Consider the following 27,066-nt stretch of genomic DNA (forward strand, 5'->3'; position numbering starts at 1 on the left):
CCCACAGATCCCAAGTTTAAATGTCCTCCGACTTAAGCAGTAGCTAGTCTGTCTCAGCCCTGATGTCTAAATGAGAAAGGCAAGATGTGGGTCGGATGTCCTCTCCTGACTGAGTCCATGATGCACAAGGCACATGGTCACATGACCCAGACACACAGCTGCTTTCCTGCCAACAAGGGGGCAGTTCTGAAAGAAGATGGATATTAATTTGGGTAGGCACACCCACCCCCAAGTTTGCTATTACAAGAAATATGTGCATGTGGTTAGGGAGTGATTGATTCAGCCTTGGAGTTGGGAAGGATTTGTAAGGCAAGAGACCTTTGAGAGGCCCCTTGCAGAAGTCTGTGTGGGATTTTCTAAACAGAAAAAGGAAGACAGGCACAGAGGAAGCATTTAAGAGAGAAGGGACGGCTTGAGCAAAGGCAAGACAGCCCAGGAGGAGGTGGCTTGCTTGGAGCGTGGGAAGCAGTTTAATCCGGCTGAGGCTACGTAGAATGACACTGGGTGCTCCATTTTCACGGCCACTGCCTTAGAGTTTGAGTTAGGCCACCTTCAGCTCCTCCACGGGGCATTCAAGACCCGTCATTCATCTCCTGTCCCTGGCCCCTTTAGTTCCAGCCATCTGGGAGTGTTCCTTGTTCACTTCCACTTCTAGTCTTTGACACACATCACTGTCTCTGTGGGGACAGTTTCTTCCTTCTCGTCTTCACTTGGTCAGTTCTTAACCAAGTTAGATGTCACTTCTCCCAGAAAGCCTTCCCAAATCCTCTAAGCCAGACTTAGGCACTCCCAATGCAAGCACGCTATACTTACCACGGAATTCTGTGCAGTCATACTTTCTTCCTACTTGGCATTCTCCACACCAGCTCCCTCTATGTCTGGAAAGCCGCCGAGGGCTGTGGACAGGGATTTGCCGTTGTACCTGGTGCTCGGCATAAGACCCAATACGTGTTTGCTGAATGCTGCTCTCAAGGGGTGGAAAGTGGGCTGTGGCTTGGGACAGACTGTGAAGACTCCCAGGTGCTCAGCCTGCCAGGGGGATGACTATCTTACAATCCATCTTGATTCAGAAGGAACCATCTTAATTGGTTCCAGAAAACAAAACAATAATACGGACTAATGCTTTGGATGAAACTGATAGTTATATGCTTTTCTTTTCTTTTTAAAGAATTCTTCTTTTAGGAGTCTGATAGACACACAATCCAAATCTGCTAGAATTTGGATTAGGTCTTACAAGCACAATATATAACACGTTGGTTTTTTTCCCCACTTGTCGGGCTCCCACAGATGGGCGGCACACAGGTGAGGTCGGTCTTCTGGAACCTGTGGGCAGCTGGAATGTGTTTCTGTCCCACTGTACTCTGGGCGTAAGCCAACAGCATGCCATGTATCAGCTCTGCCTGCCGAGCTGCGGACCAGCTCATCTGTGAATAGGTGGCCGTGTGCTGAGCCTGGGCCAGTCCCACACCAGAGCGGGGCTTTCCTGAGATGCTCTTATCAGCCGCTGGGCTGGCCTTGTGGCCGTGGTAGAACAGCACTGTCTCCTGTCTCCCGCCTCAGGACACACAAGCTGTGGGGTGGCTGTGAGGGAGTCCTTGAGCTTTTCTTGGGCACCCTGTCCAGAGCCCAGAGGTTAGTGTAACCTCTTAGTTACACTAAAGGTTGAGTGTAACTACTTACTTAGCATGGTGTTCAGCTGGCTCTGGTGCCTTTTCTCCACCAGCAACAACCTGTTGGATCCTCGAATCCTAGAAATCCTAGAATGTGAGAGCCATTGGGGTTTTAAAAGCATCTAGTCCAAGCTCTTGACATCTTGCAAGGGTAGAGAGAAACCTAAGGTAGAGAGGCAGTGTGTGATGTACAGAAGTTCACTCTGGTGTAGCTAATTTATAACTTAAGCTGAAACACCCTCACCCAGCACTATTTGATAGAAAGGTAACGCAAGCAGCAAATTTTATTTTACTTTATTTCATGAAAAAATTTTAATTCTATTCTGTTTCTTTTAAGTTTATTTATTTATTTTGAGAGAGAGAGAGCATGGGAGGGGCAGAAAGAGAGGGAGAGAGAATCCCAAGCAGGCTCTGCACTGTCAGCACAGAGCCCGATGTGGGGTTCTAACTCACGAACCATGAGATCATGACCTGAGTCAAAGTCAAAAGTCAGACGCTGAACTGACTGAGCCACCCAGGCGCCCCTGTTCTGTTCTATTTTTAATTTTAATTCCATTGTAGTTAACATAGCGTTGTATTAGCTTCAGGTACACAATGTAGTGATTCAACACTTCCGTATATCACCTGGTGCTTATCATGACAGGGGCACTCCTTAATCCCCATCACCTATTTCATCCATCCCCCCACTCACCTCTTTTTATTAACCATTAGTTTGTTCTCAGTAGTTAAGGGTCTGCTTCTTGGCTTGTCTCTCTCTCTCTTTTCCTTTGCTCATTTGCTTCTTAAATTTCACTTAGCAAAATACCCTCTAGCTCCATTCTTGTTGCAAATGGCAAGATTTCATTCTCTTTTTAAGTTTGTTTATTTATTTATTTTGAGAGAGAGAGGGAGAGTGAACATGAGCAGGAGAGGGCAGAGGGCGAGAGAGATTTTCAAGCAGGCTCCGTGCTGCCAATGTGGAGCCCCTATGTGGGGCTCAGAATCACAAACTGTGAGATCATGACCTGAGCTGAGATCAAGAGTGGGACACTGAACCAACTGAGCCACCCTGGTGCCCCAAGATTTCATTCTTTGATGGCTGGGTAATATTCCATTTTGTGTGTGTGTGTGTGTGTGTGTGTGTGTGTGTGTGTGTGTGTATACACATCTTCTTTATCCATTGTAATCAGTGGATGGATGCTTAGGCTGCTTCCATAATTTGGCTATTGTAAATAATACTGCTGTAAACATAGAGATGCATGTATCCCACTGAATTATTATTTTTGTATTCTTTGGGTAAATACCCAGTAGTGCGATTGCTGGATCATAGAGTAGTTGTATTTTGAACTTTTTGAGGAACCTCCATACTGTTTTCCAGAGTGGCTGTGCCAGTTTGCATTCCCACCAACAGTACATGAGGGTTCCTTTTTCTCCACAACCTCGCCAGCACTCGTTGTTTGTTGTGTTTTTGATCTTAGCCATTCGGAAAGGTGTGGGGTGATATTTCACTGTAGTTTTGATTTGCATTTCACTGATGAAGAGTGATGTTGAGCCATCTTTTAGTGTGTCTGTGGGCTGTCTTTATGTCTTCTTTGAGAAATGTCCATTTCTTCTGCCCATTTTTAAATTGGATTGCTTGTTTTTGGGTGTTGATTTTTATAACTTCTTTACATAATTCCAATGCTAACCCTTTATTGGGTGTGTCATTTGCGAATACCTATTCTCATTCAGTAGGTTGCCTTTTAGTGTTTTGGATTATTTACTTTGCCGTGCAAAAGCTTTTATTTTGATGTAGTCTTAATAGTTTAATTTTGCTTTTGTTTCCCTTGCCTCAGGAGACATATCTAGAAAAATGTTGCCGCGGCCAATATCAGAAAACCGTGCTGTCTTCTAGAATTTTAATGGTTTCATGCCTCACATGTAACTCTTTCATCTATTTTTAATTTTTGCGTGTGGTGTAAGAAAGTGGTCTGGTCTCGCTGTTTTACATGCTGCTGTCCAGTTTTTCCAACACCATTTGTTGAAGAGACTGTCTTTTGCCCATTGGATATTCTTTCCTGCTTTGCCAAAGGTTAATTGACCATATCCTTGTGGGTTTATTTCTGGGTTTTCTATCCTGTTCCATTGATCTATGTGTCTATTTTTGTGCCAGTACCATACTGTTTCAATGACTACAGCTTCATAATATAACTTGAAGTCAGAAATTGTGATGCCTCCAGCTTCACTTTCTTTTTTCAAAATTGCTTTGGCAATTTGGAGTCTTTTGTGATTCCGTATAAATTTTAAGATTATTTGTTCTAGCTCTGTGAAAAAATGCTATTGGTATTTCGATAGGGATTGCATTAAATGTGTAAATTGCTTTGCATAGTGTAGACATTTTAACAATATTTGTTCTTTCAGTCCATAAACATGGAATGTCTTTCTGTTTCTTTGTGTAGTGTTCAGTCTCTTTCATCAGTGTTTTATAGGTTTTAGAGTATGGGCCTTTTACCTCTTCAGTTAGGTTTCTTCCTAGGTATCTTATTATTTTTGGTGCAGTTGTAAATGGGATTATTTTCTCAATTTCTCTTTCTGCTGCTTCATTCTTAGTGTATAGAAATGCAACAGATTTCTGCACATTGATTTTATATCTTACGACTTTACTGAATTAACTGATCAGTACTACTAGTTTTTTGGTGGAGTCTTTAGTATTTTCTATATAGGGTGTCATGTTATCTACAAATAGTGAAAGTTAGACTTCTTCCTTACCAAGTTGAATGCCTTTAATTTCTTTTGATTGTCTAATTGCTGTTAGCACATGTAACTTTTTTATTAGGTCTTTGGTTTTATTATTTTAGAGAGAGCACAAATGGGGAGATGGGCAGAGGAAGAGAATAAAAGAGGGAGGTTGGGAGAGGGAGAATCTTAAGCAGGCTCCATGCTCAATGTGGAGCCTAACGCAGGGCTCAACCCCACGACCTTGGGATCATGACCTGAACCAAAATCAAGAGTCAGATGCTCAACTCACTGAGACACCCAGGCGTCCAAACAAACGTACTTCAAATGTACTGGTAGCCACATTAAAAAAAAAAAAAAAAAAGCAAGTGAAATTAATTTTAATAATGTTTTATTTAATGCAGGATGGCCAGAATATTATTTCAGCATGTTTGTGATATAAAATCAATGAGGTATTTTATATATTTTTTTCATATTATGTCTCTGAAGTCCATGGTGTACACCAACAGCATCTCACAGGTTGGAACAGCCGCATTTCTCATGCTCGTAGCTGTGGCCGAGCAGCTCTGTAGCCTGTGGTCTTTGACTCTGTGCACCAGCATGATTCCTTGTGAAAAGCATTTATTTGTGACATTGGTGAATATTTCATTTGTTGCCATTATTTAACCACAAGGGGTGAATGGCCTTGCTTAAGGTCACAGACTAAAAAAAGATTAGTTTCCATCCGTTCTTATTTATCTTTCATATCTTTTTGCTTAAAATGGCAGTGCTACTGTAGGTAACCCTGTCAAATGATTTTTAGCTATGGGTTGGAAAGAAATTCCCTGGAGAGCCTGAAATAATTCCAGACTTGCTTGGGAGGCTTTTGTTTAAATGGTTACGTGGTGACCAACTTGTTAAAAAGTTTGACAGCTCCCACCAGACCCCACCCAAGCATTCAGGGTACTTTAAAGCCAATGACGTGCTGATAAAATCACTCAATTTATTGGTCTCTGAGCATTGTTTGGCTATTTTAGAAGAAATATTTTTAAATTTCACATTAGACTCAAAGAGTATCCCAAACAGAGTTGTAAACTCTCTCCTCTTCCAAGTGTGAGTATTCCAGAGTCATCGCTCGTTTGAAAAACAAAAGAAGAGAACCGTAGCTGTTGCAAGAAAGGAGTTGTCCTCTGTAATTTTTAAGGACTAGAGCTGGAAAACATCACCTTACCGTCTTAAATATATCACAGTTATCTGAAACTGTGAAAATGAAACAAAAAGCATTGCCATTCAGCGATTGGCTTGTCCAGCCATTTGAGATGGTGCAGAGAACAAAGGAGTGCAATTGTTCCTCCTTCCATGAAGAAGCCATTAAGAAACACCTACTGAGATGTCCTTTATTGAATCCATGAGAGGCCAGGATAGAGGTCTGTGCTGTTTCAGGTGCAAGAGAATTTAGGGAATCTTAGCTCTTTGGAACTGGCCCCTCCGGGCTCATTTGTGATGGGAATGACCTAGAACTTTAGGACCTTTCTGGCCTCTTTGACTTCCTTCTGTACCTCTGGTACTCTAAGAGCTGTAGCTGTATATAGATGTTGTTTTGTAAGTGTTTGTATCTGGGCGTTCTTTCTGTAAGAGAAAGAAAAAGCAATAGCGTTTACTGAGCACCTACTATATGCCAGGCACTCTGCTAGGTATATGGCATGGGCAATTTCATATAATCTTGACAATAACCCAGCAAGTAGATATAATATCTACAGTTTGTAGACAGATTTGAGTTTCAGAATTATTTACCCAGAGCTGGGGGGGGGGGCCCTGGAGTGGTGGAGCTGGGGTAAAAACCAGTTTTGTGTGATGAAAGCCCCAATCCTTTCAATAGCACCATTCAGCTGTGCTTACTGGGTCTTCTGGATCGTTTAGCATCTCATAGAGAGGGACCCTGTGGTGTTTGCTTGTTTGTTTGTTGAGTTCCTGGTTCATCTTGGCAGTGGTTTCCCCATTAAAGTTGGGGCAGCGCACCAACAGTTGAGAGTGAATCAGAGAATGAATGTTGCAAAACTCGGGCCGTGTCTGTGTGCAGGTCTCCTCGCTGAGGAACCACAGCCGGGCAGGGAAGGTCAGTAGAGGGTGCTGGTGTTGACTAAACCTTATTTTACTCATTAAAACGACATTAGCATTTGGAAACACGGTTCTTGTACTGTCGAATCATGCCCGAAGGGGAAGACATGCTGAGTACCTGGGAAGAGATGCTGTGTGTGTGCCTTCTGTGATAATAACCAGAGGGCCGTGAAGATAATCGCACTGCGGCAGAGCACGACGAACTTGAGTTTTCTCACGGTTCCCAGAGCGGGCTGACATACTGAGGGCCGGAGACTGTCCCTTGTTTGGTTTCTTTCAGTTCTTTCTTCCGCTCACGCAGTGTGTGAAAATCGTGGCTTCCAGCTGTAAGAGAACACAGTATCACTGCTCCAGAAGCCTGCTCTTACACTGAAAAGCTCACAGAACCTGACTCAAGGAATAGCTGGTGGAACGGTGCATTTCCCGGCCCTGCCTAGACCTCTCTCTCCTTTCCTAAAATGTTTGTTTGTGTGGCGAGTTTGAATTCAGGGATTGATTGTAGACACAGGATGTATTGACCTGGTTCTGAGGAGAATTCCTCCATTATTGTTTTTTAATTTTTTTCTTTTTTTATTTTACTCTTGAGAGAGAGAGAGAGAGAGAGACAGAGCGTGAGCAGGGGAGGAGCAGAGAGAGTGGGAGACACAGAATCTGAAACAGGTTCCAGGCTCCAAGCTGTCAGCCCAGAGCCCGATGTGGGGCTCGAACTCACGAACCGCTAGATCGTGACCCGAGTTGAAGTCAGATGCTTAACAGACTGAGACACCCAGGCGCCCCTCCTTCATTATTTTCATACATACCATTCCGGCCTCTGAGTTAGGTATAGCGGAGACATTAATTCATGTGTCTGCCATAATCTTTTTTCCATTCACAGTCTTTGGACATGCCTTCTAACCTCTCTGGTTTCTGCGGGACAGTTGGAAGTCCGTGGCTTGTTTACCATCTATTCTGTTGAAGAGCATTGGGTTGGAAGGAAGGGTGTGGAGTGGAGTTTTATACTAGAAGGAGACATTCAGTAAGTGTTGGGAGGTGACAATACCAGAGGTTGCTTGAAAAAGTTTTTGAGTTTAAATGAACATACTGGATTTTTCTTAAAAGAAAGAAATTCTGACTACAGGCATCGAAGTTTTTGATTGCTAAGAAATCAAAATTGACATTACTTCTAAGTTAAGTATCTATCTTTCAAATTCTCTTCATTATTTCTGATGTGATAAATGGATCTTCCTAATATTACAAGGAAATTTAAATTAATTTTGCCACTTCCTTTTACATAGGTACAGAGAAGTTAAGACATTGACCTAAAGTCACACAGAAAGTCATACAATAGACATTTCCTCCCAAAAAAAGAGTATGAGCCCTTGATGGGAGTTAATAGCTTAAATTTCCTGTCAGACTGTTCACATTCCCTTCAGTTAACTAAAGAGCTAGATTTATTACAAAAGTATGGCTTAAGCAATGGTATAACTACACTAGGTTTTTGAAAACCTGAGAGATCAAGGTAGCTCATGAGAAAATACTGTGTGCACCGTTCCACAGGGTGGCCTGGTTACACTGGACATCTTCCCTAACCAAGATCATCTTGACGCATTATTTGTGTTGGTTTTCATTAGACGTTACTCCTTAAAAAATCGTTTTCTTTTTTACAGTATTATTTTCTGAAAGTGAACATCACCTAGTTTAATCATGTCTGAACTTAATCTGGTGTTTTAAATCCTTGTGTTTCTTACATACTGAAGATAAATTAACAACTAGTATTTGATAACAAAAATCCATTAGTCTCCAGCGTGCATTTAATACTTCTAGTAAATTCCATTATTGCCTGGAAGGGCTGGCGTAAAATGACTCTAACGTTTTTTACTTAAAAACATGTTGATTAAACCAGTGGAAAAAAAGTATATTTTAGGTCATAGTTAAAATTGTCCAGTTTTTTTTTTTTTTTTACTCTAAATGACTAAATTGGACTGGCTGGCCCTTTAACTTAAGTGTGAGTATGTATGTTATTATATAATAATTAGATTCATTTCTATATAACAAAGAATAGAATTTGTAAATATTTATGACATGTTTATGATGATTTCTTTTTGGCCTGCTTGTACATTTGCAGTATTATAACAGTAAACATATGACAATTTGATCCACTGAAGCGTGCAATAATTATTTTCTAAGACATAGTTTAAGGGCTAATAGACAATTCAGAAGGGATTCATTGGACCATTCTAAGAAGCCACTGAATCTGGAATTCACAGCTTGGTAAATTCACAACTAAATGCGGAAGAAGTGTGAGGCATTAGTGTTCTTTACTTACTAAATTCATTTTCCTAAATGTTATCTTTTTTTTTTTTTCTTTAACGTTTATTCATTTTTGAGACAGAGAGAGACAGAGCATGAACGGGGGAGGGTCAGAGAGAGGGAGACACAGAATCTGAAACAGGCTCCAGGCTCTGAGCTGTCAGCACAGAGCCCAATGCGGGGCTCAAACTCGCGGACCGCGAGATCATGACCTGAGCCGAGGTCGACCGCTCAACTGACGGAGCCACCCAGGCGCCCCTAAATATTATCTTTTTAAAATTAACTCAAGACTTGAAAAACCAGACCTTAGGCTAAATGTGGACAGACATATTTTAGAGAACCAGCCTGTTCTAGGATGATGTTTTTCATGTTCTAACCTGAAATATCCCAAAACATTTAGAGTATTATCTTCTCTCATCTTTTTCCTCCTCCTCGTTCCCCAGCTAATTAAGACACGGGAGGTTTTGTTTTTGTGACGAAATTCATCGCCTCTTTAAAATTCAGCAAGGTTCGGTAACTGGGAGGCAGTAGACTTTTGCTTAATTCTGTAATATGGATTATACAATAGTGTAAAGTCTTTTTCAAAATTTTTTCAATGTTTATTTTTGAGAGAGAGAGAGAGAGAGACACAGAGCATGAGTGGAGGGGAGGAGGGAGAGGGAGACAGAGAGTCCGACACCGGCTCTAGGCCCTGAGCTGTCAGCACAGAGCCCGACAGGACACGTGGCTCAAACTCATGAACCATGAGATCATGACCTGAGCTAGAGTCAGGTGCTTAACCGACTGAGCCACCCAGGTGCGCCTATGGTATAAAGTCTTTATCTTGCTTCCTTGCTAGATCCGCCTGCGCATTTCCCCCTCATTATTTTGGCAGGATAGGAAATAACCGACCAAAGAGGACTATTGAAACATTTTGGCCTTGGGGCACCTGGGTGGCTCAGTCGGTTGAGCGGCCGACTTCGGCTCAGGTCGCGATCTCGCGGTCCGTGAGTTCGAGCCCCGTGTCGGGCTCTGTGCTGACAGCCTGGAGCCTGTTTCGGATTCTGTGTCTCCCTCTGTCTCTCTGACCCTCCCCCGTTCATGCTCTGTCTCTCTCTGTCTCAAAAATAAATAAACGTTAAAAAAAAAAAACTAAAAAAGAAAAGAAACATTTTGACCTTCACTATACACCCTTCAAAATGTGAATGGACAATTGGACTTGGTGTTTCTAATTGTCTACAGATGTACTGTCCTGTAAGACAAAAGGAAAAAACTCTTTATCATTATGTTTTTTTGTTTTTTTTTTAAGTGTAAATTGGGTAACTGCTTTCCCTGCTGGTTAAATAAACATATAAATATAGCTGAGGGGAGGTGATTTTCCTTGATAAAGCCATTGTGTTAGAAATATATGTTAGAAAAAAAAATTACCTTATATTTAGGGAAATAGCATAGCCTTTCTGGCTAACCAGAGGGTAATCGACAAAATGCAAAGCGTGTTTTATAGTACACCCCAATGGGATAAGACTGAATGAGATTTTATGCTGTGAATAATCTGCCTAAAAATATGTTCTCTTTTGCTTCCCTCTCTCCCCTCCTTTTGTCTTGAAAGAACGATTTTTTAAAGAATTCTGTCCTTGAAGCTTCTGAAAATTTTCAGTTTTATATCAAAAATCTGTGATTCCCGTAAATTGCAAAAGGATTTTTCTTGTGGAGTCATACACAGACTTACAAAGACCTACTGTAGATGTCAATAACATAACTTCTCTCCAGAGAAGGAAAATTCCCACTATTTCTTCCCTAAGGACCCTCCACTCCTATCACCAGTGTGACTATGCCTGGCTGTGAGTCCAATAGCATGATTTAATCTCATATATTTCTGGAAATATATACTATTAGTATACAGTATATATACCTATACACTATTTGTGTGAAGGCTCTTTTAAAAGAGAATGGAGGGGCGCCTATCTGTCTATCTGTGCTCACGCTCTGTCTCTCTCAAAAATGAATAAACATTTAAAAATTTTTTAATTTTTTCAATGTTTATTTTTGAGAGAGAGACACACACACAGAGTGTGAGTGGAGGAGGGGCAGAGAGAGAGGGAGACACGGAATCCAAAGCAGGCTCCAGGCTCTGAGCTGTCAGCACAGAGCCCGACGTGGGGCTCCAACTTGTGATCGGTGAGAATGTCATGACCTGAGCTGAAGTTGGACACTTAACCGACTAAGCCACCCAGGCACCCCAGTGAATAAACGTTTTTAAAAGATCTTAAAGAGAATGGAATGGAAGGATACTTGCTTATTTGTGACTCGGTTGAGGCAAAGAAAGATACAGATTTCATTGAAAGGGTTTGGTTGTTGGTACTTGTGACTGATCAGATACCATAGGAATTGGGAAAAGGTAGCATTTTACTTTTTACCTCTCATACATGGAAGTGCATGCAGAAAGGCAGAATTATTTGCTGATGCAGTGAGGGGCTAAAAGTGACTGGACAACTCCCTGGACTTTCTAATTCTATAATTATTTCCTTAGACTTGTATTTCTCTGCAGATGTGCTTTGTGGGTTATTTGTTTTGTTTTGTTTTTAAACACTAAGGATGTTTCTCAAGGAATTTTATGTGACTTTCTGGGCCAGGAGTGATGCATCAACAGCCAGCCTGGGGGTGACGCCTTTGAACACCTCGTGTTAGCCTGTCATGCCACCTCCCCTCGGCCAGACAGCTGAAAAGTCCCGCGGGCTCATTGCATTGTGCACTCAGCCTCTGCAGAGGCCTGCTTCATTCCCTTTTATCAGGAGTGATTTTATTCCTCTTCAGCAAGTGATACTCGTTTAGCAGCCTCGTGACCTTGGCAGATTACCAGGTCACCAGAGGATTTTTAGATGAGAAGAGATTAGAGGGCAGTGATGCCCTGTGTTCTGCATAGTCCTGTTCTTACGGGAGCCCTGGGGTTTGAGGGGACTGGTTAATGGTGAATTCTCATCTGAGTGAATGTGAAACCGATTTCTGCAACGAGGCTTTGCTGCCTTCTAAAAGGGGGAGTGAAAGGGGAAGTTTTTGCAGGTTGAGAAGTGATGTGGGGTATCTAAAGACTTGACCCCACTGGGATCATTCCTAGCCCAAGTATATCTGTGGTTGTGCCTTTCCAGGAGGGACCTGCCAGGGATTGGTGTGTTTGTGGGAGCATCCTGGGGTTCCAGCCATGAGGCAGAGAGAGCCACGGCATGTGGAGTGTCAACATAAATGGGCTTCAGAAATTTCATCCAGCACTTCCCGATCCCTTACTTTAGTCCCGGCACTCTGCTTGGCACCAGAAGGATGGAGTGAATGAGAGCCTCCCATCTAGTTCACAGGCTTCTAACAGAAAGCAAATGTGTGCACACTTGAATACGGTAATAGATTATCGCCAGGACCACCAAGGAAAAAGGGCATTCTCTGTGGGTATTCATTCAGAGGGGGACAGTGAGGGAAACCTCCACAAAGGTTTCAGAGAAGAGAGAGCCTTGAATTAAATCTTGAAGGATGCAGGTGGGACAAGAGGACGATATTGGGGAGGGGCACACCAGGCAAGGGAAGAGCCGGAAGAGGTTTGGGACTGAGAAACCCTTGGCACACACTGGCAGCTGCAGTCGGTAATCACGTGGCCTGGGGATGCAAGCAAGGGCTTTCAGAGAGGTGGCGCTAGAGAAATCCATCTGAACCGTAGCTGCTGGCCCTTGCTGTGGAGTCGGGGACTTTACCCCATGGGTTTCTGAGACATTGCTGTTGCAGATGTCTAAGCTGGTAAATGATGCAGTGAAATGCGCATGCTCCGGCAGCTCTGTGACAGGTGGATCTGAGGGGCAGATCAAGGAGACCATTATAGTGCCCAGTGAGATGGAGTGTTGGTCTGGACAATAGAGTAGCTGGGGTGGAGGGTGGAGAGCCAAGCAGAGCTTCCAGAGAAAGTGGAAGAGTGGGATTAGGGGAGAATAAGATTATAAATCTCATAGTTTTCATTCTGCACTCGTCAAGAGGCGGTTCCAGTCAACTGTTGATAGGATATTAGTCTTTCAGTGCAAAAAAGACATCATCCGCATGCCCCACAGTCTTGGAAAATGTACCGAAAGGTGTTCAGGTCCACAGACTTTCCAGCCTTCCAGTCGCAAATCCATTTTAAATAAATAACGCATCCAAAAGATGCATTCATAGTCACAGTTTTTCACTGTCAGATGTGAGTGTTTGGTAAGTAGGATGTGTGACCTTCTATTTCCAGGTACTGTGGGATGGTGGCTTCACAGTGGGCGGGCATTTGTTCCGAGTGGTAACTGCCTTGGACGCCTGACTTAACCTCCCTTAGCCTCATTTTTCTGACTGTAAATATTAAGCTGCTAATACTGCCTCAGGGGTTCGTGGTGAGAATTAAATGAGACTGAAGCACATGAACGCAGCAGGTGCGAGGCCGGCAAAGGAGCTCCTGAATGCTCCGAATATCCTTCCTTTTCTCTTTTTGTCCTCAGTGTTCAAAATGCTGCACTTTCCTTTTCTTCTCTGTGCTAAGCCTGACCTACAGACCAGGATAAAAACATACCCGAGTAGTTGCCCTCATATTTAATTTCCTTAAGGAGGCATCTGGGTGTCTCGGTCGGTTAAGCATCCGACTCTTGATCTCAGCTGAGGTCTTGATCTCAGGGTCGTGAGCTCAAGTCCCGAGTTGGGCTGTGTGCTGGGCGTGAAGGCTACTAAAATAAATAAATAAATTCCTGAAGGAGATTTCACATGGGATGCTTGATTTCCTGGAAAAAGATGCTTATCATTTCTGCCTTTGCTTTTGATGCAGGACGTCAGCTGCAACGAGATCACAGCCCTGCCCCAGCAGATAGGTCAGTTGAAAGCTCTACGGGAACTGAATGTCAGAAGAAATTACCTTAAAGTCTTACCACAAGGTAAAAAGAATAAAATAGGAGATGTTCATTATTATTATTTTTTGGTTTACTTTTGTGAAGAAGACAGTTTGTCTAGTCATGTTTGTGTATGCCTAATAATATTACTTATTATATTAATATGAATTCTGTGAATTTCACATGCAGATGACAGAAAAGTTAATATCCAACTTTTCATTTTAGTCAAGGGGTACAGCAACACTATCATTCCCCTGTATGAAACTGTGTGTGTGTGTTAGTTTGCTCGGGCTCACATAACAGACTACCACAGACTGAGTGGTTTACACAACAGAAATGTACTTTCTCACAGATCTTCAGGCTGGAAGTCCGAGATCAAGGTGTCTCCTGAGAGCTCTCTCCTTGGCTTGCAGATGGCTGTCTTCTCCCCATGTGTTCACATCATCCTTCCTCTGTGTCTCTGTCCTAATCTCCTCTTCTTAAATTTTTTTTAAACGTTTATTTTTGAGAGACAGAGAGAGACAGAGCACGAGCAGGGGAGGGGCAGAGAGAGAGGGAGACGCAGAATCTGAAGCAGGTTCCAGGCCCTGAGCTGTCAGGACAGAGCCTGACGCTGAGCTCGGACTCATGAACTGTGAGATCGTGACCTGAGCCAAAGTCAGATACCTAACCTAGTGAGCCACCTGAGTGTCCCGAATCTCCTCTTTGTATAAGGATACCAGTCATGTTGGGTTGTGGCCCACTCAAATGACCTCATTTTAACTTTATTACCCCTTGAAAGTCCTTACCTCCAAAATCAGTCACATTCTGAGGTACTGGGGGTTAGGACTCCAACATAGGAAATTTGAGGACACAAAATTCATAACAGGAGTTGTTTTTGGTATGGATGTGTGATGTTCTGGAACAATGAGCCAACACTTTAGGTCATATACTTGGTCTTGTAGACCCAGCTATTAGGATTTCTGGCTTCGGCTATCTGGTATGGAATCTATGCTTCAGGTGAGGGCACTGCCCCTGATGAAATGGTAGTCGGACTAATGTCACTGGCAGTTTTAGTGAATTTCTCAGAGGCCAGAAGCAGGGATCCTCCAGAGTGTCAGCACCGAGACTGGTTGCCTGCTCAGACGTCCCTACTCGGGAGCCAGACTCAGGCGAACCCTTCCCTGCGGCTGTGGGCCTGTCCAGGATGTCCCTCTGACATGTTGTCTTTGAGTTCAAATAAAAAGATACAGTTGTTCAGAAATGGTACACCATTAAGAACTTTGGCAAGCAGCTCTGTAGATGGTGGTGGATCTGAATTTCATATTTTGGGCTTCTTGTTCAGACTTGAATCAGAAGGAGTTGAGGAGCAGTGGAAGGAACGCTGAATGCTTTCCCAAAAACATGCTCTGGTTTTCAAAGATCGCATTCATTTCCATCAGTTCCATTTAAGGCCCCTAGGCATACCCAGTTTCAAACATATATTTAAAAATACACATCAGGGGCCCCTGGGTGTCTCAGTTGGTTGAGCGTCCAACTTCAGCTCAGGTAGTGATTTCATGGTTCGTGGGTTCGAGCCCCGCGTCGAGCTCTGTGCTGACAGCTGGGAGCCTGGAGCCTGCTTAGGAATCTGTGTCTCCCTCTCTCCGTCCCTCCCCCGCTCACGCTCTGTCTCTCTCTGTCTCAAAAATAAATAAACATTAAAAAAATCTTTTTTAAATATACCTCAAAGCAAAAGCATATATTTGGAAAGAAAAGCTAAAACATTTGGTTAATCTGACACTATTGCAGCAAGTTGAGAGCTACCTGATTTTTTTCTGCATTTCGATCTTTGGCTTGAAGGCAAACCAGTGAAGCTCATGGAAGGGAAAGAACTTTATAAAATGCACTGTGCTTTTATGGATGGGACATTTGAGTGCCTGCCTGCCACCGTCACCTTGCTTGTGCATTTTTAAAGAAGGAATGTTATGGGGCGCCTGGGTGGCTCAGTCAGTTAAGCATCAGACTTCGGCTCAGGTCATGATGTCATAGTTCGTGAGTTCGAGCCCTGCCTCAGGCTCTGTACTGATAGCTCAGCACCTGAAGCCTGCTTGGGATTCTGTGTCTCCCTCTCTCTGCCCCTACCCCACTTGCGCGTGTCCGAGTGTGTGCGCTTTCAAAAAGTAAATAAAAATTAAAAAAAATTTTAAAGAAACAAAGTTAGAAACCATCTCAGCACAAAGATGTATTACTTCATTATTTGAGATGACTTGGTATAAAAACATTGTCTTTTCATTCTGTCATTGTCCAATGCATTTTGATTGGATGACATTGTTTTTCTTGGTTTGAGCAAGTACCAAGGGGAGAAACTCTTACTAACAACACATTTGTAAGCATTTAACCTTTCATAGCATTAACGGAAACTTTTCTTTACATTTAAGCTCTCATGCTAATCATTGACAAATCATTACAAATCCCCAAACTCTCATTTTCAAAAGAAAAATGTAATGGAGCCATGGAATGGTTGCCTATTGTAGTTTCGAAGCATGTGAAAAGTGTGTCCACACAACTTGTTCTCCCCACTTCCTGTGCTCCTACCTTTTTTTTTTTTTAATGTCTTTTTTTTTTTTTAATTTTATTTTCGAGAGCAAGAGACAGAATGCGAGTGGGGGAAGGGCAAAGGGAGGGAGACACAGAATTCGAAGCAGGCTCCAGGCTCTGAGCTGTCAGCACAGAATCTGATGCGGGGCTTGAACCCACAAACCATGAGATCATGACCTGGGCCGAAGTTGGACACTTAACACACTGAGCCACCCAGGTGCCCCCCTATGCTCCTACCTTGAAAGCATTCCTTTCCCTGGAAAAGATAAGTTACAAATTTCTATCCTTTTCATAATTATGTTTTCTCAGGTTTGATATTTTAAAATCTACTCAAAGCTAAGGCTTTAGTTTACTGGAAACTTTTTTTTTTTTTTTAAGTAACTTCCTGAATATCAAATTTCTTTTTTGCTTCACTGGGGAGAACTCCATTAACAAAAGAGCATTGATGGTGCTTGCAGGCAGTGAATTTTAGGACTTTCCATATTTACTTGTTTTTCCTCTTTGAGTACCCCTCCCCATATGCTTTCAATCTGAGGAGGGAAAACTAGTCTGTAGCCTTAATTACCCAATCAATTTTGTGGTGGTTTTACTACAAATACTACAACCAGGAGACCATACTTTGTTTTTTCTAGGACACGAATGGACAGAGGTAAGATTAAAGGAGTCACTCATTGACCTTCTTTGCAACAAAGGGTTCCCTGGGATTTTTTTTTTCTTACCCCCTTTTTCTGCCCTGTTTCTTCTTTTGACCATGTCTGGGCTGGTGTTAGCACTTTCTCCCCGCCATTTTCTTGTTGTGAAACTGCCAGGCTCTCGTTTTCCTAAACTAAGATGGTAATTGTGTCCCAAACTACAATTAAAGGGAATAGTCGTTGTCAAAGCCATTCTTACTTTACCTTATTTATTTAAGTTGCCTCTCCTCCCTCTCCTGCTATGACTTCCAGGATCTTAGCCCTCAGTCTTACTTTAAAAGTCTTCATTTCCAGTGGCAAAGAGTTGAAGAAACAGAGTCCAGTTACATTTTGCTACTAATTTGTCAACCTAAGTTTAGTGAGTAAAATTAACTGTCTTAGAGATGGATTGATATCACTACGGGTACAGCAAGGGGATATTCCTTTTGTATATAAATCTCTCTAATTCTTACCCGGGTTTTAGAACTAAACTATGAAGCGAAAGAGATCTTACTTTCCCTTTTCCTTTGACTTTCTTGATTCCATGCTGTTTTCCACGTTCCCCTCCTCCCTCTCTCCTCCACCTTCCCTTGCTCACAGAGCCTTCAAGGCAACCTCCAGGACTAGTAGGGGTGAGGCAAATCACTTACCCTGCTCTTGAGGGTAGGGGGTGCGGACTGGGTTTGGGCAGTGAATTATTCGGGGCAGTTTGCAAACTACACTTCCTGAGTTTCTCTTGCACGGCCGCCTGTCAGGAGCCGAGCTGGGGACCTGCCACGTGGGGTGCTCTGCTCCCTCTGTTCTAGCACTAGTCCCTCTGTTCTAGTCACTAGCCTCGTGACTCCTTGCGGAGTAATTCACATTCGCTAAGGCATGAAACAAGGAAAGTCCCTTACACGCCCAGATTGCAGTGAATAGGAGAGGAGATAACCGGTTGCTAAGAGCATCTTTGTTTGTGGAGCTTGAAGTGGCATAGCCGAGTAAAGTGAAAACCCTAGGGCTTACTGGGAGGAGAAGAGGAATTGTGTTCAGTGCTCACTGCAGGTCACTTCGTCTAAGGCCCGCTCATCCTCCATTTTGGAACTCCCTGTGTCTTCCAAAGCACCGTATTTCACCCCTTACCAGGTCCCATAACAAACGTGGCGAGGCCCCTGCGGACCGGAACCCGCTGGAGTGTCCCACACAGAGAGACCTTAGTGGTTTGCCCCGTGTCACTCTACTTCTCTGGCGTGGCTCAGCCTCTTTGCTCTGCGGAATATATTTGACTTCGCTCCTTGCAGCTGCCAACGTCGGTTGGAATGCTTGAAATTACTGAGTGTTTACTGTGCCACTGGGTGGGGATTTTAAGCTAAATATAATGTTCTGTCTTGTTTGTGGAGCTACAGAAGACTTTTAAAAAGCAGCAGAATGGAGCCTCATCAAATCAGGATTACAGGGTCCATTGCAAAATTCCGAATTCGATAAAATTTAGTTTTTAAAGTGGAAGTAAAAAAACCATGAACATATTTCTTGTAACTAGTTCTGAGGTTATGCCAGCCCAGATACATTCACTGGATAAGAATATTTTGTAATTAGCACATTGTTCGCATGCTAGCAGCTGAAGTTAAAATATAAACATGACCGATGTGGTGTGGCTTACGTGATTGTTTTGCTGGAAGAGAGGGCTTTCTGAACAATAGATATTGTAAATGTCAAGTGTGTCCGGCTTCTATCAGAGCTAACAACAATTTAAAATTATTGGGCTCCCCGTGAAAGACTTTTCCCTCCCCTTTAGTAAAATATGTGATACACATACTTCATATTCCTGATGCATCACTTGCTTTGATTATGCTAAATAGTTTTCCTTGTAAGCAGAAAATTAAGTTTTGAATGTTAAGCCGTTTAATCTTGTTGCTTTCTGAAATTGTTCTTTTTCTTTCTTTTTTTTTTTTCCCTCCCCTGTTCTTTAGAACTAGTAGAACTTCCCTTGGTAAAGTTTGACTTTTCCTGCAATAAAGTGCTCGTGATTCCCATTTGTTTTAGAGAGATGAAACGGCTGCAGGTATTACTACTTGAGAACAACCCTTTGCAGTCTCCTCCAGCACAGGTGAGGGCCCGCAGCAAAGCTGTTTCAGGGAGAAATGCTGTCAGTGGTGTGGGGAGGGGGGCGCGGGGGCGGCAACTCTGGGCAGAGCCGGACCTCTGATCGTCTGCTGAATTCACACTGTTTTAGACTTGATCACAGTCTCTGAAAGATGAAACCTTGGGTGAATCCGACTACAGTACGTTGTCTTCTGCTACAGAGAGTCCGTTTACTAGGATTTAGCTCACTGTTCTGATCGCTGCAGTCCCAGAATTATAGGTGTGATTATGGCAGCATTTATACAGTCGTTGGAAACTCCTTCATGGAGCGTATGGCTTAGACTCAAGGAGGAATACATGCCTTACATTACTGTGAGCTGCGAAATGGAGTTCAAACATTTTCAAATATGATTGTCCGTTTTTCAGAGATAAGTTTCGAATTCAGCTGTTAAACCATGTGGGAACAAAGTTGAATGCTTCCAGAAGTGGGATGTTAAACCATGTCGGTTACCTGACTTCTATATTTTTTTACACTATTTAGACTTAAACACACTTCTGTTAGAATGGTTTTCTATTCAAAGTAGAATCTGGAAGAAATGGTTGCCTAAATTCTCGTATGTTTTGGAGAGGCCAAATTGGGTGTGTATTGTTAAAGTGTTATTTTAAATGAAAATACACAGTCAAATGTCTAGGGTTTACATTTTGTTTTGCCGTTAAAAAACGCTAAAAATTTGTGTTACTAATTTCTCCATAGATTTGCACAAAGGGCAAAGTGCACATATTCAAGTATCTGAGCATACAAGCATGTCAGATGAAGACAACCGACTCCCTCTATCTCCACACGATGGAGAGGCCACATTTACACCAGCACGTGGAGGACAGGTGGGTGTGACTGCAGTGGCTGAAAGCCCCTGTTTAGGATTTGTTTAGGCCAGAGTGCACCGGTTGGGTGGGTAAGTCCAAAAAATCCCTTGGTCTCTCTTAACCAGCACAGATTTATGGTGTGGGTAACCTTTCGGCATCTTGCAAATCTTACCTTCCCTAATCTAATCAATAATCGGTCTTTCTTGAGGACCGTTTGTGTATGGTATAACGTATATATATGTATCTTTATACATGCAATCCATAATATAAATATGGGTATTTTTTACTTATCAGTTAAAACACCCATAAAGGCTCAGGTATGCTTTTTTTAATTATTAATTTTTAATATGCCACCAGAACATTGTTAAGAAACACTACAGGTTTTGTGTTGTAATTGTCTTTTTAAAAATGTGGTGTGCATAGTTTTTGCCATTTCCTGTTTGGAACCGATGTGTTGGAATCCTTTCACATGCCCTTGGCCTTTTTATGGCATAAATTGGGCCTTGAATTTTCGGAGAACAAAATTCCCACGCTGAACACATGTATAGAAACACAGGTTGTTTTTTGAGAGGTCTTCATTGCAGAGACCTTTCCTTAACTTTTTACTAAAAGAGTAAACATAGTGGCTTAAAATCTCAGGCTACCCTAATGATCGCTTTATTTAATGCTTAAAATATGTATTCATTATTTTACTTTTATAAACATCAAATTTATTTAGTCACTGGGTAAAAGGCTTACAGAATTATTGAAAGTAACTGTAGAAAAGTTAAAAGCCTCTTTTAACGTAAAAGGTAAAAGCAATTAGGTAGTTTTTGCTTTTCGTACACTGGAATCACTAAAATGAGAACATTGTTAACTGTTTGAAAGAACAGGCCCCGTAGTTAGAGTGTGAATTTATGAAACCCTGAATGCAAAGAGTTTATCTTCTACTCTGCTTAGACAGAGTATCTGATTTTCATGAGGCCCTTGTCTTAACCTCCTTTAATATTGGGCTGATTCGTTGCCTTATGGTAGTAATAAAATTTGTATAGCAGAGTCATTACTTGAATATAAATTGATGTATCTTGTTGTGAACTTTGCGATTTCATTTTTTTCTAAATGGATTCCATACCGATGGCATCTATCCCAGCAAGAAGGATTCTGATTCGGGCGTTGGAAGTGATAATGGAGACAAGCGTTTATCTGCTACAGAGGTAAAGTTCGTGATTAGATATTTTTCCTTCTGTGCTTCTAGCTGGATTTGCCTGCATTCCTGAACTCCTCTGTGGTAAGGGGCATTAATGCATCTATGTGAGAAGGTGTGATTATGTTTGTGAAAGCAATTTGCAATCCAAGTGTTATAGAAATATGAGCCGCTGTTAGTTTTTTCTGCATCTTTAATATTTTGTAAATGTCTCAAGGGTAGAGTCCCTATCTCCTTCCCCTCCCACCACACTCCTGACATTATCTAGAATATTCATTTTTTTCTTAAAGTTGATTTCTTTATATTGAGGGAGGGAGAGAGAACACACATACATGTGTGTGCACACGAGCCAGGGAGGGGCAGACGGCGAGGGAGATCCAGAATCCTATGCAGGCTCTACCCTGTCAGCTGGGAGCCCGACATAGGGCTCAATCCCATGAACCGCGAGATCATGACCTGAGCCGAAATCAAGAGTCAGACACTTAACTGACAGAGCCACCTGGGTGCCCCTAGAATATTCTCGAATGCTTCATAAATATTATGAAATGACTAAGAGTGGTCTGCAAGTACCCATGAGGCATTTTTATAAATATGTTTGTTTCTAATTGACAGAATAATTTGGGAAAAAAATTATTTGCATGGATAGATGTTAAGGAGTCAAATGTGCATTGCATTTAGCAGTGTACCCACAGGAAGTGCGATTTTGAATAGCTAGAGTTTTTATAGCAATATTTGTTTTCCTGAAAGTCTTCGATTGTGTTTTTTTCAGACGGTTGGATAAAAGTTTGGTTACTTGTAAGCCAAGAAGCCACACGAGAGCTTCCTAAAGTGGTTATAAATAGCTCAGTTAGCACATTTATCTCATTTATAGTTAGATTCCCCGAAACCTTTCACTAATATACCATTAAGTGGGGTTTCTTGAGCAGGGGAGCTAGAAGGGACAGCTGGTGGAGGGATTGGATGTATCATCAGTCTTCCCTTTTGAGGAAATCTATTGAGATTTTGTAGTTACTGAGTTTTGAAATATAACTCTACTCTTTGAAGATGTAATTAATAGGTCAGTTACCCCGTTTAAGGAGTTCTCCTTTGTACTCTGTGTGACTCCAGGAAAGCGCCTTTTGCCTGTTCTCTTCAGGTGTTTGAGGATTAACGTGTAGCTAAGATATTGCATTTTACTTCCTACAACATGCTTTATAAAGCAATGTATTAAAAACTTAGGATACCTTAAAGTCTTTCTAATACGGAACATTTCGAAAGGAGTTTGTAGGGAGAAAAAGAAGGCCAATTTCAATAAAAGAAAATTACTCTCATGAAGCCACATGAATAGTTTACTGTGGTTCCTTGGGGGAGGAAATACTCAACACATTACTTTATAAGTTGTATTTAATTCAACTCCCTTAGCTTTATTAAAACTCATAAGTCCCCTGAAATGTCCCATTGTTTCAGAAATTACTCACCCTCAGCTTATTTTCTATGAAGTTGAAACAGACTCTGCTTTATCCTTTATCTGTTTTTTAAGGATAATTAAGTTCATTAATAAAACATCACACAAAGAACCTCATTATCCTTTTGTTCTCACTTAATATAAGTAGGAGGCTAAAATCATTCTAAAAGGAGGCCAAGGGTTTATTCTGTCCCTTTTAACTAGATGCGTATCTTTGGAATTTTGCTAAGCTTTCAAGAGAGGAGGAGGGTGGAAGGAAGGACCACAGAAAGGATTTTATATTTGACAGTATTGAGTGCATGAATCTTCCCTCGGCCTGTTTATCTGGTCTCACATGGCCGCCTCATTACCTGAGAACACCTCCAAGAAATTTGTAGAAGGAAAAGGATTCTGACTCCTCCTCCACTGTAGCTTTCTCTTTTCACTTTGTTTGGCAATTATGTTGTCATCTCACCGCTTACTAGGGTTTATCTGGCTCCCCACTTCTGTCTCCCTGTGGTATTTGCAAAGCACATCTCACTCCTTTGGCTGTTGCCATTGTCTGAGTACATTTAGCGTTTGTCTCTAAGAAGTTTAAAACGTGTTTTTCTCAAGATAAACATGCAAAAAAACTGGCGGCTGAATGAATATCTGTTTACTGGATGAAATGCACACTTGTTTTGCACCGGTTTCTAAACGATTTGTGCACGCGTCCAAATGGAAACAAACACTATCCTGAAAATCACGGCTTCAAAAATTGAGGAACAGCCCACGACTCCCTGAAATGTGTTCTGTGGAGGTTCATGATCCCTGTGATTTGGAAAGCTTTTTACTAAATAGGAACACTAAAATGGAGACATACAAAAGTCACCAAGGCTCTGTATTTCATTTGTGACAGAGTCCTAGATTATCTGAATAAACTTCATCAGCTAGTGTTAGAAACTAGCACCCCAGAGACAACTTATTTTGATTACTGAATTGAAGCCTTACTCTGAAAATTGCACGGAACACATTTCCTTTTAAGTACTACAGCCATTCAACACTTTCATATATTTGACGCAGCCTAAATTCCTATATTCTTCAACCTAAAACAGGGAAATAAACCGAAGCTTAATGTTGCACATAAGATGCACTGTAAATAAATGAGGTATTGTCACAGGTATTGTCTGCTTTTTTAAAAAAATTTTTTAATGTTTATTTTTGAGAGAGAGAGAGAGAGAGAGAGAGAGTGAGCACGAGTGGGGGGAGGGGAAGAAAGAGACAGAGACACAGAATCTGAAGCAGGCTCCAGGCTCCAAGCTGTCAGCACAGAGCCCAACATGGGGCTCGAACCCACGAACCTGGAGATTATGACCTGAGCTGAAGCCAGACACTTAACACACTAAGCCACCCAGGTGCCCCCAGATATTGCCTGCTCTTTGTGATGAGCTGCATGAAACCTTAATGTAGTTTGGGAAATTGGTGTTGTCGTCAGATCTCAGAATATCATTGCTATTACAACGATTGGTTGGCCTTTGGGCCACTGTGATATTGACCATATTTATAACATCACACTATATATATTTACAATTATTCCTTTGTTCTGTCAGGTATTACATAGTCCTTCTTAATGCCCTGACCATTGCTCTTAGGTTGGAAAATGCCATCAGGTACCTGACAAAATTGTAGCTCAAAACATGTACAGAGAGACACTTGAGTGTTAATTCAGTGAGTTTTGACAAAGCGAACACACCCATATTACCAGCTGCCAGTTCAAGAAACAGAGCTTTACCAGTACCCCAGAAAGCCCACTCATGCGCCCACCCTCCAAGCCAAGAGTAGCCATTATCCAGACTTCAAACACCATGGATTAGTTTTGCTGGTTTTTGAACTTACGTAAGTGGAACTGTGCTTTGTATCTGGCATCTTTTACTCAATATTATGTGTTTGAGAATCCCAGTTTTGGTTTTTTTTTTTTTTTATCACAATGCATTCTCTTAATCTACATTGAGAACACTTGTCCCTGGAATAAAGCAGTGCACTATTTCTTTTTAGCCTTCCGATGAAGACACGGTTAGCCTCAACGTGCCAATGTCAAATATCATGGAAGAAGAACAGATCATCAAGGAGGACTCGTGCCATCGCCTTAGCCCAGTTAAAGGTCTGACAATGAATGATGGGGAGAAAGTGCTTGTTTTTAAGTTTCAAATGCTATGTTTGCAATCTATCCCGATAGGGCCATGGTGATAGCTAACGCTTATTGAGTATTTCCTGAGCACCAGGCTCTTTGCTCATCTGTGAAAGTGATCCCATTTAAAGTCCAAAACTCCGAAATTTTAATCATCTCCGTCTTACAGGTGAGGAAACCAAGCCCAGACAGTTTAAGTAACATGCCAGTGATCACACAGCTAGCCAGTAGTAGAGTTGTTCTCGTTTTGAAGATTTATATAACAGTCTTTAAATCCGCTCTTGGAAAGAAACTATTGCTATGTAGAGCTATTAGGCAACAACAGCCGTGGTAGCACATGAAATCCCCAAATCTCACTGGCTTAACACAATCCAAATCAAGTCTACACGAGAGTTAGTGATTGGCAGGCAGCTCCCCTCCAAAGACCCACGCTGCTTTCATTCTGAGATTCCACCATCTTTAACACAAAACTTCCAAGGTTCCCATGTCCTATTTTAGGGCAGAAGAGGGCCGAACGTGGAGGTTTGCTCACAAGAGGTTTTTAATGGGCTGGGCCTAGGAGTGCCCATCTCTTACAAGCTAGGCTCGGACATATGGCCACTTCTAACCACATGTGAAGGGAGGAAATACAGTTGAGATGTGTGCCTAGGAATCCACTTGACTTTGGACACGATAGTTGACCTTAATTCTCTTACCTATAAGTGAGATGGTTAGATTAGGAAATATCTAATTACCTAATTACCCATGGTCTTCTGTAGCTCTAAAGTTCTGTGGTTCTCTAATAATCATCAAATGATCACTAAGCACTTTATGTCCTGCCTACCTTGAAAATCCTAGCAACGTATTTCATAAGTTGGTGGAAGCCCTCAGTTGATTACATTAGGGCAGGGTTTTGATTTTTTTTTTTTTTTTTTTACTACTCCTATTTGTTCAGTGACTGTTAAAGAAAATCCTAAAATCTAGTGTTTGCTGATTTTTAGCACATAACTTCATGATATGTGAATAATACAGAACTAGATTAATATGCAGATCATCTCCCTAACAGTTTGAATATGCCCTCATTAGTGATAGGGGAGCTGTGTGAACCAACTAGTGTTTGCTTTCACTTCATACCTTCAGGTTTTTTTAGTTTAGCACATAAGTTTAGCATTTAGGTTTATCTGAGGTTATGATTGGAACCATACAGTCTCCAAGAAATATCACTGTATACTTCATGCAAGAATATAACTGCCTTTTTAGTAGATAATCTTTATAATTATATAAATATATTATATAATTATAATATATTGCTATTATATAATTATAATTGCTATTATATAATTATATTGCTATTATATTGCTTATTATATAATTATATAATATATTTATATAATATAATTATAATTATACAGTATAGGAGGTAGTGTTTTAGGCAAACTTATAATAAAAGAATTCTGTAATTTGTTACCAGTGAGTTTTTTCCTCTTTGTTCTAGAAGTGGGTATTCTGCTAGGGGGGGGAGTCCTTAAAGGTAGCCCTCCTTGATTCTTTTTAGTTTCCAGATCGGGGAGAAGAGATATGTTTGCTGTTCCATTTGCCTCTTTATAGTTTCTTTCCTCTGTTTCTTGAGAAAGTTATAGGAGATCTCATTGCTTTCATAAGGGACTAAGCCACGAAGAGGAGTTGACTTTCCAGTTCTTTTTGGGAGGCTTTCCATTTCTTTTACTTCTCTCCCTCCTTTTCCTCCTTTATTCATCTTTTCCTGACACCCTCAGGGAAGAGAGAAGTGGGGTCACTCAAATACCTCTATAAGAGGTAAGAGAGGAGACTGAAATAGTTAGCTGGTTTTGAGGTTCATCTGTGCTTTGCTTGTCTCTTCATGAGACCGTCTGTTTGTCTTTCTCTGTATTTTCCTGATAGGGGACTTTCATCAGGAATTTCAACCAGAATCTTCCCTTCTGGGGGACAATGACAACTCAGGAGAAGAAAGAGACCAATTTACTGATGGAAGAGATGTTCTCCGTTCAGAATTTATAACGTATATTAAGGCAAGTTGAGGATCAAATAATTTTTTTTAAATCTTCTTTTGTCTGGCACCTTAACATTTAAGTTCAAGGTTACCAATCTGTCACCTTAAATGCCAACGTACTGCCAGTGTCCTCAGATTTTTATAACATGGAACATCTTCTCAAAGTTTGGGGTGTGTATTTTCTGACATTAGGAGCTGGTCCCTGTCAGACATAACCTCTCCGTTTGTCTGTAAATGTGTCTGATTTTCTTTTATATTCAGTAATTGCTTGGCTTTCCACCGCTCAGTGCATCAGGGTAAGTTAGCAAATGTAATAGAATTGCCATTACCATCTAGTAAAAGTTAACATGGAAAGAGATTCACATTCTTTTCAATGCATTCTAGGTGAATACTTTTCTTAGAAGTATGTCCATTGTAAAAAGAGGAAAGTGGAAATTTTTAAAATCTGGAAATGAATGTCTTCTCTTTCTGGAAAGGTCACTCTGAGGCATTTTCTGTTAACTGTTTTATACTTTTTTCCCAAG

At 41.5% G+C, this 27,066-nt stretch overlaps 1 protein-coding gene across 4 annotated transcripts in view; it reads left to right on the forward strand.

Moving 5' to 3' along the window:
- The window catches only part of LRCH1 (leucine rich repeats and calponin homology domain containing 1), a 204,226-nt gene that overhangs the window by 127,557 nt on the left and 49,603 nt on the right, over window positions 1-27,066 (forward strand). For all 4 annotated transcript variants that reach the window (XM_058685278.1, XM_058685300.1, XM_058685289.1 and 1 more), the window contains exons 4-9: window positions 13,546-13,651; window positions 18,786-18,922; window positions 19,652-19,779; window positions 20,891-20,954; window positions 24,402-24,507; window positions 26,434-26,561. In XM_058685278.1, coding sequence (XP_058541261.1) covers window positions 13,546-13,651; window positions 18,786-18,922; window positions 19,652-19,779; window positions 20,891-20,954; window positions 24,402-24,507; window positions 26,434-26,561 — 669 coding nt within the window. The remainder of the gene's footprint in view (window positions 1-13,545; window positions 13,652-18,785; window positions 18,923-19,651; window positions 19,780-20,890; window positions 20,955-24,401; window positions 24,508-26,433; window positions 26,562-27,066) is intronic.

This window comes from Neofelis nebulosa, chromosome 1 (genome assembly GCF_028018385.1).
Source record: "Neofelis nebulosa isolate mNeoNeb1 chromosome 1, mNeoNeb1.pri, whole genome shotgun sequence".
In the NCBI taxonomy this organism is placed as follows: domain Eukaryota; kingdom Metazoa; phylum Chordata; class Mammalia; order Carnivora; family Felidae; genus Neofelis; species Neofelis nebulosa.